The sequence below is a fragment of the Chelon labrosus genome, assembly GCF_963514085.1.
Source record: "Chelon labrosus genome assembly, chromosome: 2".
NCBI classification, from domain to species: Eukaryota; Metazoa; Chordata; class Actinopteri; order Mugiliformes; family Mugilidae; genus Chelon; species Chelon labrosus.
Window position 1 is genome coordinate 25,881,869 of NC_140338.1, and position 18,682 is coordinate 25,900,550.

Below are 18,682 nucleotides of genomic sequence, written 5' to 3' on the forward strand. Positions count from 1 at the left end.
TACAGTTTGTTGAATGCGAGTGTGGTGTGTGGATACTCTATTTCTCATTAGCTGCAGGCATTATGATTTATAACATTGATTTAGCTTGATAAAAACTGATTGGGTCGGTAACACCACATCTGAAAGGCTAATGGTTTCATGGATGTGTTTCTGTCAGCGTGGTTTGGGGGATTTTTGTCCCTACTGGAAAAAAAAAAAAGAAAAGGCAGCAAGTACACCATCAGCCACAACATTAAAACCACTGACAGGACAAAGAGACAATCCAATGTTCTGCTGGGAAACCTTTGGACCTGGCGTTCATGTGGATGTTACTTAGACATGTACCACCCATCCAGACCAGACCAGGCACCCCCACCCCATAGCAATGACTTGATGGTGGTGGTAGCCATCCCCAGCAGGATGCAGCCTGACACAGAACAGAACAAGGTGTTGACCTGGCCTCCACTCACTAGATCCCAAACTGATCAAGTATCTGTGGGATAATCCACAGAGGTCCCTCCCCTCAACCCACTGGACAGTTTAGGAAGGTGGTCATAATGTTATATCACAGCAAGATAAAGTTCAGGAGTAACTAAGAAAAATTAATATTTCCATTTTCTTGATGTGTCCCGGTGCAGCCGCTGCAGCCTATCAACGTGCAGACTACCCTGCTAAGTGGACTGGAGCCTTTGTCATTTGTTCCACTCATGACTTTTCTGCTTGTCCTGCTGGTCCAAATGTCAACTGAGAGGTCACGCTGTTGATCAGTGACACGGTTTTACCAATACCAATGGAAGCTAGAGACATCCTTAAAAGTGCACAGTTCAGTCTTCATCTGCAACTTTATAATGTAAAGGCTATAAAGTTTATATCCTTTATCTCTGAGCAGGATCTCCTGGCACTACTAATGATCTCCTTCCTCCCTCTATCAGACGTGCTATTTTCATCCTCGGACACATTTCAAACTCAAGACTCCTCTTATCCTGTGGGCAGCAGCGAGAGCGTGCGGCTGAAGACAGAGAAGAGGAAATGTGTGTTGTATATATGTAATGATGCCTTTTCACATTAGAATAGTACAATGTTCTTCTTCTTTAGAGAAGGTTCTGCAATTAAAAATTGTTAACCACTCTCACCCCTCCATCATCCCATCCTGGCTGCACTAATGTACCCTAGAGCATTTATTCCGTGTGCAGCTTGGATGAACTGAAGTATTAATGAGGTAAGTCAGGCTCCGACCTATTGATTTTCTGTGGGTAGTCGATTTTTTGTGATCCTGAACTAATATAGTACCAGTTTTGTGCTTCAACACATAAATGATGAGAAGATCCAGAGTTATCTTCCATCTTTATGATCATATCGATATCTAGAATGATACTGCCCCCTACAGGCACGGCTATAAAACAGTCGCGTTCATTTTCTTCCAGTCAAACTTTATTCATCATCTCAAAAAATTAACAGATTCTGACCAAAATGACAATCACGCCCCACCTCCCTCATCCTCCCTACCCCCCCACCCCACCCCAAACCCCTTCCTAAACGTGAATTAATTGGAATATCTTTCAACTGGGTAAATAGTCAGCGGCCTCTTCTCTGTGACAGTCAGCCACAACTGAGAGCAGATGAATTAAATAAAGGAAAATAATCGGGGTCCATAGTTTTCACAGTGCATTACACAGCTCTGCCGTAAGAAAATGAGCTCATGAAATTACAATTCGGCCTTATCTCTGGAAGTTAAACTCAAGGTCGTTACAGAGCCTTTGTAGATCGTTCTCATCCATTTTCACTCCTGTGGACGAGGGCGGGCTCAGATTTGCTGTTTAAACTTGTCACACACACTTTATTTGACAGAATACCATTTATAAAATCAGCCACACTTCTTCTGAAAGACACCCCCTGGCATACAACCTGGGCTATCGTTCATATCTGATTCGACACACGTTAATAAATTAATCAGCTATTAGTTAGTCCCACAACTCCCTACTGCTCTGCACCGCTCCCGCCCTACAAAAAGAAACAAAAAAATCTCTCCTCACAAGCCCAAATGTCCAGAATCCTATTCACCACCACTTTCATGAGCGGATGGAAAAACCGACGGTTTTTAAAATACCGTCGGCTGTGGAGTGCATTACAGTAACTCGTTGGTGATTTGCATTTAAAGCACGTGACACAATTGACAATAACAACAGAACTCAGGTATTGGCTTGTCAGTGTCTTTGGCTGGAGTTCAGCAGCAGTTACTGAATCCTGTAAGCGACGGCATTGTAGGCCTCAGTTCAGTTTAACATCTAGCACACACACAGGGTCAGCAGGATTTTGAGGTTGACTAATGTCCTGGTTTTAAACCTTCTGAGCGCGGTTTTATAAATTTTAAATATCCCAAAGCTAATATTTTTTTTATCAGATCTAATTAATTCCCACTTTGTGTATGGTCTGAATCGACCCTAGCGCTGATAGGTGAACAGTGTCCGATAGTCCTACACAGCATTCGGACTGACGCCTTAAGAGCTTTCAAAAATACAAGATTTTAGTTGACCTAGATAAATTAAAAATGTAGAAAAATGGCTATATTCAATGTGGAAAAAAAAAACAAAACAAAACAAAAAATCAACCTGTAAAACGTCAGCTATCAGTCCAGAAAATCTGAATGGCTGATGAGGTGGTGGTAATGAGTGGTTCACGCTGGGCTTCATCTGAACCCTGATACAAATCACACCTTAGCACGCTAAACAGTTCACTAGCGTTCAAAACTCGTGACGCAGAAGAGACGTAAACCAGCTACCCCGGGGCTCTCTGAGGCAGGGATCCCGGTCGCTAGCGTTCGATTTAGCGTGCAAAGATGTGTTCTGGGGTGCGGCCTCATGTGCGCCTGGTTTTCTGTCTCTTGGCCAGACGTTTGGCTTCGTCCAGAGCAGCGCTGTCGCTGCTGGTTTGAGCCATGCTCCTCACTCCCTGGACGCGGTTGGCCAGCTGTAACAGGAGGGGGATCACCTGCAAATCAGAGCAGCAAAGTGTGAAATATGAAAACACTCGATGCTAAAAAAAAAAAAAGAAAGGAGGCTAGATTCAGATCCAAGGAAAGCAGTTTAAATAAATACCTTCTCGTGGTTGTACGCTGCTAACAGGAGCAGCAGAGTGAGAGGCAAAGCTATGTAGGAGCCCTGGGCAACATCCTGGTCAGGCACTTTACGCTGTAGGAAAACACACAAACACATGCGATCCGTGATGAATCAATTTTGGGAGAAAGGGGCGATTCAATACCGTTCTGTAGTGTGATCAATGTGTTGTGCTTCCTGCTGTTATTGGCAAAGGATTAAAAAAAACATCTTTATCTTACAGTGGGGTTGAAGGTGAGCGTGACGTGCTTGTGGTAGCCGCTGGAGGTGAAGGAGACCTGAGGTAGAGTGAAATCGTACTGGGAGCGGGACAGGGTGGAGTACAGCATCAGCACATAGCTCTGGAGAGGACAGAGGAAGAAAGAGGTGACTGTAGATCTGACAACAGCACACATACCGGGCTTTGGTTAGTCTGGATCTGACTGCAAATGTAGAGCTAATACCTCTCCATCTCTGTCCAGAGGAGGGAAGTGGAAGAAAAGGGACTGTCCCAGAGACACGCTGTTGATTGGGTTGTCCAGATTGTCACTCTTGTACAGTTTCACCTGGACAAATAAAAGGGTCAAAGAAATAATAAGGTTCACTACATGTTGTGCAGATATTATAGAGGTCTGTGGAAAAGACAGGGACAACAAGTTGTACCGAAAGCGTTGGGAGGTGTTCAGGAGACGTGACGATGTTTCCACTGAGGTCGAACTGATTGATCTGCCTGAAGGCGATGATGTTGACTCCTTCAATGTCAGTGCTGCCGACCTGAGAGGGAGCACACAGCTTAATGTACAGATACAACCCTGGAGCCGCAGAGGAAAATACACGAGTTGCGGATAAGGCGTTTTGTCCGAGTCACACGGTGTGATAATAACAGAGAATTAAGTGGAATTAAGGCATTTCCAGCCTCACGAGAGAGATTAGAAGCGCCGCACTCTACAGCTAAAATTATGAAGTGAGTGGTTTAAACTTTCGGCAACGGGATTATCGCCGCTTTTGTTCTGGGTATAGAAAGCGCCCATGTGATGAGGCTGCTGATAAGTCAGAATCACAGGGTTCCCACAGTTATTTCAACAATTCAATTATAACCGTTTTCTATGGCCTCTACGGCGTTGTGGCAGTGAAAGAGAGGGATGGAAAAATACGAGATTGAAAATATGTTCCAACATTGTTAACCTTGGACACTCATAACAAGGTTTATTCAGCAGGAGCTATGAAGCCTTTGACTGTAACACAGTTATTAAAGTCAACAATGAGCCCTTAACTTTGAAGCCAAGAAGGATGAACACCATTAAAATGAAAAATGGACAGACTTCGTGAGGAGACAGTATCCTCAACTAGAGTCTTGTTTAAAGACGCTTAATATAACTGACTTTGTTCAGCATAGATACACCGATCAGCCACAACATTATGACCACTGACAGGAGAAGTGAATACCATATTGACCATCTTGTGACAATCCAATGTTCTGCTGGGAAACTTTTGGACGTGGCATTCGTGTGGATGTTACTTAGACATGTACCACACAGCGGTTTAGGAGCAACTCAAAAAAACATGAAGAACAGAACAAGGTGTTGACCTGGCCTCCAAATTCACTAGATCCCAAACTGACCAAGTATCTGTGGGATGGAGGCCCCTTCCCTCAACCCATAGGACCCAAAGGCCCCCACTAACAACACCCTCAGAAGGTCCATGTCCATTCTCTGATGAGACACAACTGTTTTGGAGGTACAAGGGAGACCTACACAATATTAGGAAGGTGGTCAAAATGTTATGTCTGAGTGGTGTACATTGTAGCTGTAGCCTAAATAAAGAAAGCTATAAGTATTTTAAAGTGTCATTACATTTTAGCATATATTTTTTGAACACTTGGTGGCAAGCTCTGTAAACTGTATCTTCATTTCCTAACTGAGGGCTGATGATCGTCAAGGACATCTGGATGGTGGCAAACCTGCAATAAGACGCAGCAAGCTGCTTCCTACCTCAATAGCTCTGTGTTGGGGCAAGGCTCTCTCTATGTGGTCGTTGCCTTCGGCTCGCAGCTGAATCAGATACTTGCAACCCGGCTGCAAGACAACGTGACACAAATCAAGTCTTATGAGGATTACAGTAAAAATGTTTGTTCAGATGGAGGATCAAATCACCGGTTTTCCTAGTTATCAGTTGTTATATTCAAGGTGTCTCACCAGCAGACCCCTGAGTCTGAACCTTCCCTCCTCGTCAGTGATCGTGTCCTCGCTGTAGAGGCTGCAGTCTCCCTGACCCACCGCCTCCACGGCCACGTCCCGCTCCGCATCCCCACTCAGAGACTGCACTGCCCCGTAGCAGCTGAGGACAAAAGACCACAACAGTGAACATTTACAAAGGGCAACATTTCAGCCTATTTTTTTCTAACAGTAGTTGTACGACACTATTTTTAACTTGTAGGTGAAGCAGTTCACTACAGTACACAGTAGACTCATATACCTGTAAGCAGTCTTAATGCCAGTTATGTCAATGCTGAGGTTCTGACCCTCCTCCACTGTAATCATTTGAGAGGCTGGCTCAAAGCGGAACTCCTTCATCATGGGCTTGAAGTAGTACTGACCAGGACTCTGGAGAGGAAAGCAGTGATTATGTCAAATGGAAAGCAAACACAGGTCAAAGCCTCGCCGCGATGAGCTTTTATCTGAGCGCTAACGCAGCCTGACAGACCATCGACAGAGATGATTCAACGGTGTGCCGCTTTCTTACCAGGTTATTGAAGGTGAGGAGGCCACTGTCCTGAGTCAGGAGGTTGGAGCGAAACTGTCCTCCACTCAGAGACAGAAGGACGCCTGACAGGGGCTGACCATTGTTTGATTTGATCTAGAGCAAAGACAAGAACAATTCTAGGCACGTTTGACAGGTAACAGATTTGCCTCCTTTAAACCTTTCATAAAAGATCACAAGCACTAAACATCAACTGTGATTAAAGATAGCCAAAAAAAAAAAAGAATCGTGAAATCACACAGACACGGCTCAAATTATGAAACAGTAGCGTATAGTGATACTGACAGGTGAGTTTAGTGTCTCTAATGTTCTCCCTTAGACAGGATGTACAAGTGAAGGATAAACAAGGGCACACAACTCTGCACGGAAGATTTCAAAGCAATTTATCACTCGGTCTGAAAGGGAAATTAATACTGAGCATTTGTGCCAGGATCTCATTTCGCTGTAGGTAATTACACAGACTTTTAACAAAAGCAGTACAAAGGCGGTGCACTGACAGCACACAGCGAAGCACAAAACCAATTCAGCTATCCATTAGTGATCTTTTCATTTCATTTTGTGGAAACATACGGCAAGAATTAACAGGGGCGTTTGCAGCGTTTCATTTCTTATTCACTTAAAACCGGCATAATCAGTGAACACACTGCTATAATTGCGCAGATCAAAGTGTCAGCTAAATAGTGCACGCGTTGACGGGGCGGTGATTACAAGGTTGTAAAATGTATGTAAGTAGGGAAGAAGGTCACATGTACCTTGAAGGTGACACCAGCCAGGGCAAAGGCCTTGAAATCTCCCTGGGATCCCTCCACAGGACTCAGGACAAAACCTTCTTTGCTGGCACTGATGTTGTACTGCCGGTCGCTGTGGAGCGGACCCACGCTGAGGGGAGAAGAGAGCAAAAAATGAGACTTGAACTTCATCAGTTTGTATAGTTAAGGATACTTACACTACTATATTTCATTCAAATATACACCGATCAGGCATAACATTATGACCAGTGACAGGAGAAGTAAATACCATTGACCATCTTCTGACAATTCAGTGTTCTGCTGGGAAACTTTTGGACCTGGCATTAATGTGTACGTTAGACACCCCCACCCCATAGCAATGACACTCCTTGATGGCAGCAGCCATCCCCAGCAGGATGCAGCCTGATACAGACAGACACCCAAAAATGGTTAAGGAAGAACTAAAAAAAACATGAACAGCACAAGGTGTTGACTTGGCCTCCAAATTCACTAGATCCCAAACTGATCAAGTATCTGTGGGATGATCCACAGAGGCCCCTCCCCTCAACTTATAGGACCCAAAAGCCCCCACTAACAACATTCTGTTGCCAGACACCACAGGACACCCTCAGAAGGCCCATGTCCATTCTCTGATGAGTCACAACTGTTTTGGAGGCACAAGGGAGACCTACACAATATTAGGAAGGTGGTCATAATGTTATGCCTGATCTGTGTAGAGAGTAAATTATACAAAAATTATTACAATATTGTTAAAATGTTGCCTTCGAGCTGGATTTGGTTTGTGATCAGAATGCCACTGAGACAACATTGTCAACGCTACATGCTCAGTATATGGTCTTGTATATTTATTTAGCGCTTTTCTAACTATTGCTACTCAAACAAGCACAACCCACACTAGTGCCAGGGACTGGGAGCAAGTGCCAGTGTCAATATCTTGCACGCGGTCCATGTATCAGGCATCGAACCAAATGCTTTGTGAACAACCCGCTCTACCTACTGAACCACAGCCACCCAATGCAGCCTTTACTGCCGTTCAGTGGTTCCCGTACCAGTGTGCACCGACAACATCTTCACTTTGATTAAGCATCTATGTACTGAGAAGGCACCCTGCTGCTGCCAGACACCGCTGGAGGAGAAGACGTGCTCTGGAGGCATAAAAACACCTAGTAACCCGACAGTTTCTCCCCCAAAAGACGCACCAGGTAAACTGCTTGGTTATATAATATAAGGATTATAAATAGTAGTGGTATCACTCTGTGGGTAATGTATAATCTCGTGGCAAACACATCACTCCTGGGAGCGACTGCAGGCAGGCTGAAACCACCCTTTCTAACTGGTCTCAGCTCAGTGGATTTGTTCCAGAACAGAGAGCGATTGCTGTGCTCACACCAGCCAGGAACGAACCGTCCTGGGGCATAAATGTTACAGATTTTGGAACAACCACTTAGGTGTGAAAGCACTGCAGCACTGTCACATGGATACTGCTGTGTCATTAAAATAAAATGTCCATGTTAAATCTCGATTGAGATTTTAAACAGATCCTTCTTATCTCCTCTCTAGGTTCCCTTACTCTAAAAATCTTAACAAGACTAAGAGTCGACAGCCTCCCTCGCCACTCTGTGACGCTGCACTCTGACACCGCAGCCCTTTGTGTTAAACGCTAATGTTACATGCTCACAAGTGACCTTTTTCACAGCGGGCATTTTGACTGGTCACAGTAGGGAAAGCAGGTGTACCGGTGAGGGCCCTGCTTTTGTGCACGCTGGCTCCGTCTGATGGCTTACTGGGACATTTAATGAAACTGAGCCACACTGTGCTGTCCCTGCTGCGGCAAGTCAAAATGTCTCACATGAACAAAGGTCTAGCCCGCTGATGTTTAGTGATTATGTCGTATACCGTGTTATTTAGTACAGTTCCCTGCTCGCATTTTCAAATTAGCTCAACAACAAAGTACACAGATTAAAAATTTTACTTGAAGGTGAAAAATATCCTGAATCAGAACCAAATTTTATGACGATGCATCCCAAAAATGAGGATTTCAAGCGAGTACCACAATCATTAAGGTCCACCCTCTGGAAAATTTTATGCCAATCCATCCAACAGTTCTTGTTATTCCAGAGCGGAACCAGTCCGGCAGTGGTGAGCGTCCATGCCCAGAGCCGTGTAGCTGTGACTTTTATTCTCTCTGGTCTTGAACATTAAATTATAATACTGCCAGAGCTTTAACAAGAACCCACACATTGCTTCTGGTGATACACATTTTTGAGGGCTTTTTAATCTATTCATAGCCAAGCCTGTTAGTATAATGACCTAAGACCAGAACATTTATAGCAGAACCCAAAGGCGGCGTTATACCCAAATGAAGAAAAATCTCCCATGTCATTTTTTTATGCACTATATTTTTATCTCTGGGCTCTCATACCTGTATGTTCCCATCTCATTAGTGGCCACGGTAATGAGCGGTGCAGTAGATCCTCTCTCAGTGATGGATATCTCCACACCCTGCAGCTCTGGCGACACCTTGCCCTCTAAGAAGAGACCTGCACGCCCTGTGATGTCCACCAGCCGACCTGGACACGACTCTGTCAGAAGAGATGTAGTTCATGTTAGAAATCCCGTGTTACCTTCCCATTATATAGTAGCACCTTCTTCACTTGTCAGAGAATAAGAGCTCCTTGAAGAAATAATGTGCGAGAAGATATCTTACCTCCAGTGATGGTTGCCTCCACTTCAGGAGGGTAGAACAACAGTTCCTTGGAGGAGGGAGTCACTGTGATCTTCTCACCAGACCTACAGTCACATAGTAAATATTAACTCACTGCAGGATCACATGGGTTCAGAGGAACAGAATCTGGTGTTTTTTATTTGTCAGGGTTCCAATACTTTTAAGTCAAAAGACACATTTCTTTTCTACATGTACAATTTCAGGCACTTCCAAATCTTTCAGTAAAATCATCTGAACAAAAGACAAACAAGTGTATTATAAGATATCCTCTCTTTTCAGATGCATGCGTAAAGTCATGTGCATCTCCATAGAAACATTCAATCACTAACATTCTGATTTGTGTGACGTTAAAGCTACAGTGCGGAATATTTGCTGCCCCCTTTTGACAGCGAGAGTAATTACAGAAAAATTGTTTGTCGATTATGTGTGACATATGTCACCAATCTGCAGTCTCTTTGCTTCTTTCAGTGTTCTCAACATTATAATCCATGTTTGTCCTCACCATTCATTATATTTTTCTACACTGGGACCCTTCCTCTGACTAGGTTTCTTTGTTATCTTTATATTTCCTTCTTTGTGACCACCAGAGACAGTAAATTCATACAACCCGTAGTTACATTTGTAACTCTTGTTTCGACGTTATACTCCTAGATGTCATAGAATACTCGGTTGTCAAAGCAGCAATGTTGTCACTGAAAACAAAGTTCACTTCTTACACACTTATACACATTGTGTGATCTTGTTTGACCATGAATTAGGGATGTCCCAATCAAGTATCTTTGCCCCCCGATCCAATACCAATCTTTTAATATTCAGTATTAGTCGAACAGAATACCGATCTGATCTTAAATAAATAAAATGACCACCCCTGGAGATTCATAAAGGATTCTCTTCTTCTAGATCACCTGTTCACTGTTCAATTGCATTAAGTACAATACTGTCTCAGCGCATTCCATTTTTTTCCAAGCTGGTAGAATTTAATGACGATCTCCTAACACCTCGTCAAACATCCACATAATTTACAAATTGCTGCCTGACTGACGTCATTTTTCAGAGTAAAGTTCTTCCACACAGTAGACGCAGCACAACTGACCTGGCCCAGTAGGAGAACTCATAGTGGAAGGGGCCTGTCAGTTCATCAGCCTTCTCTTGGACTGGAGGACTATCATCTCTGGATCCTCCATCCTCTTCAGCCGCACGGCGCTCTCGCTCCTGACGGCGCAGCTGAATCTCCTGCAGTTGCTGTTCCAGCCTCTGTTCTTCCAGGCTGCGCAGGGGACCCAGCACCAGTGCTGGTTCACTCTCGATGGATGACCTGACCGGGAAGAGGATGATTAAAAAAAAATGCACAAGAATGCACCGAAGCTCATATGATCACACAAGGCCTCTGAAAATGAGCCGATTAATTATGGGTCTTAATTACTTGATTGTTACTGTGACGTCTAGAATCTTGTCGGTGGTGATGAGTCCTGTCATGTGGTGCCGCACTGCAGTGAGGGTCAAGATACTGGGCGCAGAGCTGTTGCACGCAGGATAATAACGGTCATGAGAATTAATTGCATAGAAGAGAACATTGTTTTTAACCTAGAAACAAATTGGCACAGCATCTCATTACTTACGTATCATATGTGTAGAAGTCCTGCTCAAACTGGTGGCAGGAGCGAGGGGTGACTTTGTAAACACCTGAAAAAGACATTTTAAGTTGATTAATTACTTTGTTCCAGTTTTATATTTAGTTTGACACGCACCTTTTGGCTCAAAACACTGTGCTCCAACAATCCTCGAGGGAAGAGTTGGTGATATTTTTTCAATATGCTAATTGATACTATGTTTAGGTAATAAGAGGTCAGGACAATGAAACTCACCAGGCTTGGAGAGGCAGAAGCGGTTGACTCCCTTAGAGAGGTTGTACACACCGACGTTCTCGGGCTTGCTGCCATCTTGGAAGAATTCCTGCACAGCGACACACATTCGATCGGTCATCACACATGCTTAATGATCACGGTATCGCCATCATTTGAAATTAATTGCACTGCGAATGTAGTGATTACTGACCAAAGTGATGGCATGGGAGAGGGAGCAGCGCAGGATGTAGCCAATCTGTCTGAACTCCACCCCCAGGACGTCTGTGTCCAGAACCTCTACTTCCACGGACTTGTGTTTCCAACACCACTCTTCGTGGGAAATACTCACTGACAGTACAGGACAGAGTGACAAAGAGATTTAAACTCAACGGAATAAAAAAAGATTAATTCGTGACACTGGTCGAGGTAGAGGCTGTAATCAGATAGTGACGACTATTTCACAAAAGGCTCTTGTAATAGTCTAACCCATAGACTGTATAAAGATGGACGGTGGAACAGCTCCCCAAAAGTGAAGCCCAAGTAAGTAGAGCTCCCCCTGGTGGCTGGCTGCAGTATAGGTCATAAGCTCCACCCCCTCCATGTCAGTGGGTGGGACTTGGGTCAAATTAAAATAATTTTTTCTCGAAGGATTGTTTCTGTCATTTTAGGTAGGTAATATCATACTGGTGCATATTTAAGTATCCATTTCTCTGGTTTTTTTTTTTTGGTTTGTTGCTGGTTCGTTTTAGTTATTTATTTGACGCTATAGAAACAGAATGTGTATAAGTACAGTGCATAATCCAAGATTTCTTTGTAACTGGTGGAGGTAGGGAAGATAAAACGAACACGCGAGGGAGTCTGGCGTGGGCAGGTTATGGATAACGCAGCTCCGCATGGCTCGACTCTCGGACCGTACTGCACAGACTCTGGCTACAAACTCGCAAGATGGCGCCGCCCAGAGAAAATAGCATCAGTTTGGTCGATGCAAGGGGACGCATTGTCCATATTTACATACAGTCTAACCTTTAAACAAACACTCAACAAAGTAAACTTCTGGTCTGGAAACACTGTATGCTGAAACACACGCCTCAAAAAATGCTGTGTGTGCACAAAGCTTACAGACGCACTAACGGATTGTGTGTATTGAACAGGGAGTGAGATGGATGCAGCACCAGAAGGTACAGAAAGACTGGCTGAATAATGGCGTGCCTCCTGAAAGTTGGTGCAGTTATGATCGAAAGCTGGTAATTACTGAATGATTTCATTCCAATCAAAGGAGAATAATGCGTGAGATTTTTGAGCAGAAGTGTACAAGTGTACAAATGACTTTGCATTTATGCTCTAATGTCAGCACAAATAAAAAAATAAATGCATATTAAATAATAAACAACCTTTGTATTTTCCAGGCAAAACGTTGTCAAAGGAGAAGCTGAGGATGTCGTTGCTGCCGGAGAGAGCCACCGTCCTCCTCTCTCCCTGCCGACTCACTGGCTGCAGGGTTATGGAGAGGTCATCGCAGGACGCTAACCAGAGAACACAAAGAAAGCTCATGTGAAACTATGAACAAAGAAACAACACTTGTTTAACAGGTTGAAGCTGCAATTCGAACAAATAAACACTGCAAGGTGCAGAATTAGCAAGTCTTTACCTAGACAGAAAACTTTTCCAGAAACAGAAGCCATGAACTGGGTGAAAAGTAGGTCTGTGAGGGGTCGGTCCACGAGGGAAACCTCCAAGGCCTGAGGCTGCAGAGCCAGGCCTGCTTTCACCTCCGCTTCGGGGAGAGAAACCTTAACACGTGGAAGGGAAACCAAAGTTATCTAGAGGAAGGTTCTTCTTGCTCTACTAAATAAACACTACAATGAATTATAGGCTAATTAAATCCTATCTGTTTCATAATACTGAACATTCTGGTGTTGTGAGAATTCAGATGGAGTTTTACTAACATGGACGCTATAGTCTCCAGGTTTGGTCTGAAAGCAGAAGGCTCCCTGAGGATCCGAGTCGACGGTCCGACCAGAAGTCTTGTCTTGCCCCTGATGCGTCAGTGTGACCTTGAAGCGACCCTGCTGCTTCACGCCCTCGGGCAGGTGACTGATGGAGATCTGGCCACACACACTGAACCTGTGTTGAACCAAGAATTCATAAGACTTCTTAGAGCTGTGGCGATGTTTGAGATCAGCTGAAGCTCGATTCCTGTGATCAGTTTCGAAGATATCTACCCTGCTGTGATGATGTCAGGAAGCTGAGGCGTGTTGGGGGCGATCTTCACTGTGATTGGCTCAAAGAACATGAGCTCCTTGTTGACGCGGATGGTGTAGGTTCCGGCTGTCATGTTCTCCAATCGGAAGGATCCGTCCTCCTTGCTGACAACTGTGAGGACAGAGCAGGAGAGCAAGATACAGCATGAAAGGACAAAAGATACAGATAACCACTGAACAGACAAATGTTCATTTCCACATTTGTTTTCCACAGCTTTTATGCCTTCATGTATGTTTACCTTTGATCTGGTTGTTGAGGGAGACCGCAGCGTCAGGTACACCCTCTCCTCCAGCACTGTTGAGGACTCGACCTGTCACAGAGAAGCCCATCACGCGGAAGATGGGCTGCGCACAGAGCAACGGAGGCAGAATTACATCTCAGACTGTAGTCAGTTGCATAACATTTGCGCAGAACCGGAGACATAAATGAACTCTTTACCTCTAGTTTCAAGCTGTTGTGCTCCACCTTGAAATTCATCCGAGAAGGAGCGACGTCAAAAGTGATTCTTTCTCCCCTGTAGAAGGGAACCTGAAAGGAAGTAGGCACAAATAGATGTAATACAACTATTTGTAATATAATCATCTTCAATGTAGTATGCAGGTTGAAGTTGCAAATTAACAAATTTAAACCCCAGATCTTAAAAAACTATTTTGGTTTGTTGTTGATGTCTTTACATTGATTGGTGTAGTAGTTCTTAGTGGCACAAGTGGAGTCTGGATTCAAACGGGTTGTGGAACAGGAAAGACGGAGTATTGTGCAATTATGGTTACAACTGTAACACATTACAGGATTGCAACATCTTTGTATGACACACCGATCGGGCATAACATTATGACCACCTTCCTAAAAACTACCTTGTGCCTCCCAAACATTTTTGACTCATCAGAGAATGGACATGGGCCTTCTGAGGGTGTCCTGTGGTGTCCGGTAATAGAATGTTGTTAGTGGGGGCCTTTGGGTCCTGTGGGTTGAGGGGAGGGGCCTCTGTGGATCATCCCACAGATACTTGATCAGTTTGGGATCTAGTGAATTTGGAAGCCAGGTCAACACCTTGTGCTGTTCTTCATTGGTCATTGTTGAGGCAAACGTGCCGTCTCGCTGGATACATGATGACTTTTATTGTGAAGACGTCGCAGACACACAAACTCACTGTGTTTGTGACACAAGATGGAGATTTTAGAATTTTATGACTGCGAATTGTTTTTATAAAACTGATGGGAGTCTCAAAAAAGGAGCAGTTGCAATAAAATGTTAGAAGAAGAGCCGAGTCTGTCAGCACCTCTGACTCCACAGAAACATAACCTGATTTCATGCCACACACGTCTCAAGTCACAAAGTTTCTCATGGCATGAAGCAAAAGGCCGATCATGACCACAGCGCCGTGAACAGAACTGGCCACTTCTTGTATTTCTGCTCGGGGATCGTCCGCTGGAGTGTTAAACCACACTTGGTGGCGGCAAACCAACTAAGGCAGAAATGTTACGGATGGCAACTTTCAGTGAGATTAGACACGGCAAAAAGCTTACCACTGTGTACTCGCCGCTGGCCAGTGAGGGAAAGACGAAAGAGCCATCGTCCCTAGACAGAGCGCTGCACAGGTAGAGCAGGGAGCTGTCCCCAGAATCTGCACCCTCCACTGGGGTCGTGTTACAGCCGCTGATGTCCTGGAAATTACAACAAAAACACCTCTGAGACACTAAAAATACATTTTGAGAGTCTTTAAATAATGTACGATAGGCATTATGTAAATATGTTCTCGTCTCCTTGCCGTTTCTAAAAAGAGTAATGCTGCTTTACCTCCCTCTTGACTGTGGCCGAGTACAGTAGGAAGGTGACCTCTTTCATGGGCTCTCCATCACTGCGGACCTCCCCCGAGACGTCGTAGCCTCCAACCACCAGATGGTCGGCGGCCGGGGCATTGGCATTGGAGACGTGCACCGAGGTTGTACTCTGTAAGGAGGCGGCAAAGGTCGGGCGCGTGAGTCGCAGTGAGGGACGGAATAATGACCCTGTCAGGAGCAGTGTGATTACTGCTGGAGATCATTAGTTATAACCCTGCTAACCTGACAAGGAACATTATCAGCTGAGCAAGTCAATGAATAATGAAGTTTTCTGCCCTCAGGTGATACAGAATTAGAAAGACCTCAGAGATCAGCCGTTCTCTACTGTATTAATGATATGACCACGAAGGGGAACAGTGACAACGTGGTACTCGGCATGTTAATACTCGGGTGTGAAAACGGTGTCGCGGAGGTTTAATCTGACTGCAACTTCACATCGTTAATTATAAACATGCTGATCTGTCCCACCTCTGTTCCAAAATCCAAGCCCACTACTGTTGTACAGCCCTGAAGCATCTCTTCAAATCATCATACTCTATTTATTTATTATGACAGAGGGGCAACCTCTGGGGTTGAAACATACAAACTGCAGTTCCTCGAATGACCACTTGAGGCTGCCTCCCAAAGCGAGTCAATCCCCATAGACCTCCATGTTAAAATGCCCAACTTAACAGCAGAATTAACATGTTTACAGCCTGGTACAACAAAAAACAATAATAAAAAAATAAGGCAAGGTAATAAGGTAATAAAAGTTTTGCCCTCTATTGCTAATTTCCCCATTTCCCCAACAGTACAGGGTGTGAATTCTAATATAAATCACTTGTTTAAACTGTATTAAGGCTTAAAGTTATGCATAATTAAGGGTACAGCTGCATGACTAGATTTCCACCCAGGCGTTGCCTGCCCTCCACTCTCCACTTTGCCTTTGGCCATTTTTAAACTGGAGTCAGCCACTGCCCACGTCAACACAGGCCTTTAGAGCTACTCTTCAGGAAGCTCATGGGTGACGTAGACGGGATTCTCCCATCTTTATATACAGTCCACAATTCTACCCTTGATGGGGACCTACTAGTATGTAGTTTTCATTTTCAACAGTGTCTGTGTGCAATTTTGTTTATATCGTGTTTTATTTATCACCCACAGTTTTTGAAAAGAAAGATTTGGTCACATCTTGCAAAAGCACCTGAAGCCAGAGCAAAACTGTCTTTTCAGGCAGCTCATCTTAAGCCTACAGTTTCAATAGTCAAAGGAAAAAACTACCGCTTTTAAATCTCCTTCACAAAACAAAGTATATACATATTTAATACACACATTTTCTACACTAAGACAGGGTGCCAAAAGCTACTTGGTGGTAATTAAAAAAGCACGCCTTTTTAAGAAGAAACAAGTGCTTAAAGTTAGAGATTTTAGTTTGATAGCTTTACAAATTATCACCAGACAGCTCGAAGGATCTTGATCAAATGTGGACCTTTCAGCTTCAGCAAGTCCCCAAAAAATAAAAGAAGTAACATGACAGCTATACCAACCTGCTCCAGAGTCCAAGACGGATGGGAAGCTGTGATGTCATAACTTCCGGGAAGTACTTTGAAGAAGGTATACCTGTGTTAGCGAGAGTATAAAAAGGGAAGTGTCTTGAGACAGCGAACAATTATATATATCCACCGACAGGCAGAAACATCTGTTGTAAGCCTGCACTGAACATAAAGGTGGAAGGCACTTACTTTCCTCCAGGTTGTGTGACAACGCTCTGAAGTTTCTCCTCCGATCCCGCTCGGCTCAGTTTGACTTCTACTCCCGCTGGGCCCAACAGATGGCCCTTACTCAGAACCTGAACAACACACAGTGCGTAAGGAGAGTAAACACCACGTTGTGTGAAATTAATTAATTCCTTTACTGATACCCATCCAAAGAAAAAAAATATGCAGCAAGACATGCATTGCATCAGCTGTTGACCAGTATACAGTATCTTAATTGCAGAAACTTAGTAGAAGTTTACTTCCATTTACACACATTCCCATGTTTTGCAAAATTCAGCACTGTTTGACTCTTTGCCACTTGAATCAACGTCTAAAACAAAGAAAATTTTCAACTAAACAATTCTTACCGTTCCAGAAACAGAGAAACCCGTAAAAACAAAATTGATGTCTTCTTCTTTGGTGCAGATGTCAGTGACTCCATCCACATGGAGGTCAACACTGGTAGGCTCTGATGACAAATCCCAAATAGAGAGAATTAAGACCAAGAGACATTTAATAAAGCAACAATCACCAGCCGACATAGCGAGTCAACTGTGGATGTGGGATATTCTTACCAAAGCTCCATCCGAGAGGAGGCTCAATCTTCAAAACAAAATCACCCTGTGTATATATAAACAAAAAGACAAGATCAGAACCCCCATCAACAAAATATTTACTTGGAAAAAGTCAAATGTGAGGCTCTCATACCTTGTCATAGAGCGGGATCATGAAGTAACCATTGATTGGAGCACAGTCCGTTTGATATTTCAGAGACCCTTGTTTAGTGTACAGTTTAATCTGTGCAAGGAGGAGGACACACACCGATCATTAGGTACACACTATCATATAATGTGTGGCATTCATATGCAGAGTTCAACTGCAAAGTAGTTAAAGTATCTTGCAACAGCTATCATTAAAAAAAAAAAAACGATGTGGCAATAATTTCACCGTTTTAATTAACCATATGGCTAATCCCGTGGAGTCTGTGAATGAGACGGGATTAGGAGTGGAGGCGAGGATTTAACATCTTCCTCGTGAACAGGTTTTAGGATTAAGAGTGAATTTCACACATGATACACATATATTAAATGTAACACGAATCTAGTAGGCTGTGCTATCTTCAATAAACTGTGGTAGCGTAACACAGATCTCCAAATTAGCAATCTAGCAGATAGCTAATTTATCATCAGACTAGACCAAATGTGTACTAATTTGTGTTTATTAGCAACCGAGAACCAAATTCGAGTCAAGACAGGCCTATATTGTGGTAGTTTCATTCAAACTCTCAATGAACCAAATAACTCCGCCTAACCTTAAGCTTACTACGATAAACGGGCTGCTAGCTACCTAGCTAGCTAGTTAGCCGGGACGTTTGCACTCTCACCTCGATCAGAGAGTAATTGATTTCAACGTCGGACTTCACAAATCCACCGCACGCCACCACTATGTCATCGGAGGATACGGTCAGGAACTGAGAATATATGATGCAAAACAAAACCCAAAGCGAGCCCATATCTGCCCGGATCGTAATTCTCAACATTTTGACTGGCTCACTGATCTCTCGCTGCGCCGAGAAACAGCACGCTTCCTCCGGTTCCGTACCAGCTGAGCTGCTGTCAGTGAACGACCGAAAGACACCGTCAGCAGCGACCCCTGGCGGCTTGGAGGAGCTTAGAAAATTAAAAGGTACACAT

General features: G+C 43.9%; 1 protein-coding gene across 1 annotated transcript; it reads right to left on the reverse strand.

Moving 5' to 3' along the window:
• Positions 1-1,511: 1,511 nt before the first annotated feature.
• On the reverse strand, positions 1,512-18,546 carry nomo (nodal modulator). The gene is made up of 31 exons (XM_084573872.1): positions 18,373-18,546; positions 17,697-17,786; positions 17,564-17,609; positions 17,357-17,457; positions 16,974-17,080; positions 16,779-16,851; positions 15,209-15,361; positions 14,938-15,075; positions 13,850-13,939; positions 13,650-13,755; positions 13,372-13,522; positions 13,096-13,273; positions 12,798-12,939; positions 12,541-12,672; positions 11,361-11,497; positions 11,171-11,258; positions 10,925-10,988; positions 10,729-10,824; positions 10,399-10,620; positions 9,288-9,370; positions 9,003-9,162; positions 6,584-6,710; positions 5,814-5,927; positions 5,547-5,674; positions 5,267-5,408; positions 5,063-5,146; positions 3,735-3,845; positions 3,536-3,637; positions 3,314-3,433; positions 3,075-3,167; positions 1,512-2,967 (listed from the first exon to the last, which is right to left on the reverse strand). Exons 1-31 carry the CDS (start codon positions 18,526-18,528, stop codon positions 2,836-2,838), a joined length of 3,666 nt encoding a protein of 1,221 aa, XP_084429998.1. The 5' UTR covers positions 18,529-18,546; the 3' UTR covers positions 1,512-2,835.
• Positions 18,547-18,682: the final 136 nt, after the last annotated feature.